The 654-nt window shown below is 44.3% G+C and overlaps 1 protein-coding gene across 1 annotated transcript in view; it reads right to left on the reverse strand.

Annotated features, from left to right (window-relative positions):
• LOC119592922 (dual 3',5'-cyclic-AMP and -GMP phosphodiesterase 11A-like) overlaps positions 1-654 on the reverse strand; it is a 113,884-nt gene that overhangs the window by 78,766 nt on the left and 34,464 nt on the right. Inside the window, exon 4 of the mRNA XM_037941814.1 lies at positions 53-190. Coding sequence (XP_037797742.1) covers positions 53-190 — 138 coding nt within the window. The remainder of the gene's footprint in view (positions 1-52; positions 191-654) is intronic.

Consider the following 654-nt stretch of genomic DNA (forward strand, 5'->3'; position numbering starts at 1 on the left):
CCTCGGTCCTCTAGACACAAGAGGAAGCAAGACTAATGAGAATCTCCCTTACCTCCGAGGCATTCTGGAGGTTGACAGTGTCGCCAGTCTCAGCAACGTGCCCTATGATGCCCTTGCCCCAGGGAACCTCCATGGCATTGTCCTCAGTGGTCGCAGGGTAGATGTTGGTACCACTGTGCACGTCGAAGACCTAAAGGAAAAGAGAGAGATTAAGAGGCATCTCTTTCAAACGATAGAAAAAAACATTTCTTATACTGGAAACCTGGAAGGTGGAGAAAGGTACACCTAGAGAGAAGATATGGATGAGGTACACGCAGGTACACTTGTCGAACACACGAGAAACACCCTGGTAGGAGTAACAGGGATAGGGTGTACTTGTTAAAAAACTTCGAAACATGTGATGGGAATAAGGTGATCTTTGTTATGTGCAGTTGCCGAACACTTATGGCAGTGTTGTAAGTAGTGAGAGGGTCAAATATAATTACAGAATACTTATAACACATTCCCCTAAGAATAACAGGACGTTGAACATAACATTCGGACGCCAAGGTGGAAAGAACTGAATGTAAAGAGCCCTATAAGACCTCATGGGAGAAATGACTGCTAATGGCCGAATGCCTCAAGGAATTTCATCATGTGGATAATTTATCTAAA

Source organism: Penaeus monodon, chromosome 31 (genome assembly GCF_015228065.2).
Source record: "Penaeus monodon isolate SGIC_2016 chromosome 31, NSTDA_Pmon_1, whole genome shotgun sequence".
In the NCBI taxonomy this organism is placed as follows: domain Eukaryota; kingdom Metazoa; phylum Arthropoda; class Malacostraca; order Decapoda; family Penaeidae; genus Penaeus; species Penaeus monodon.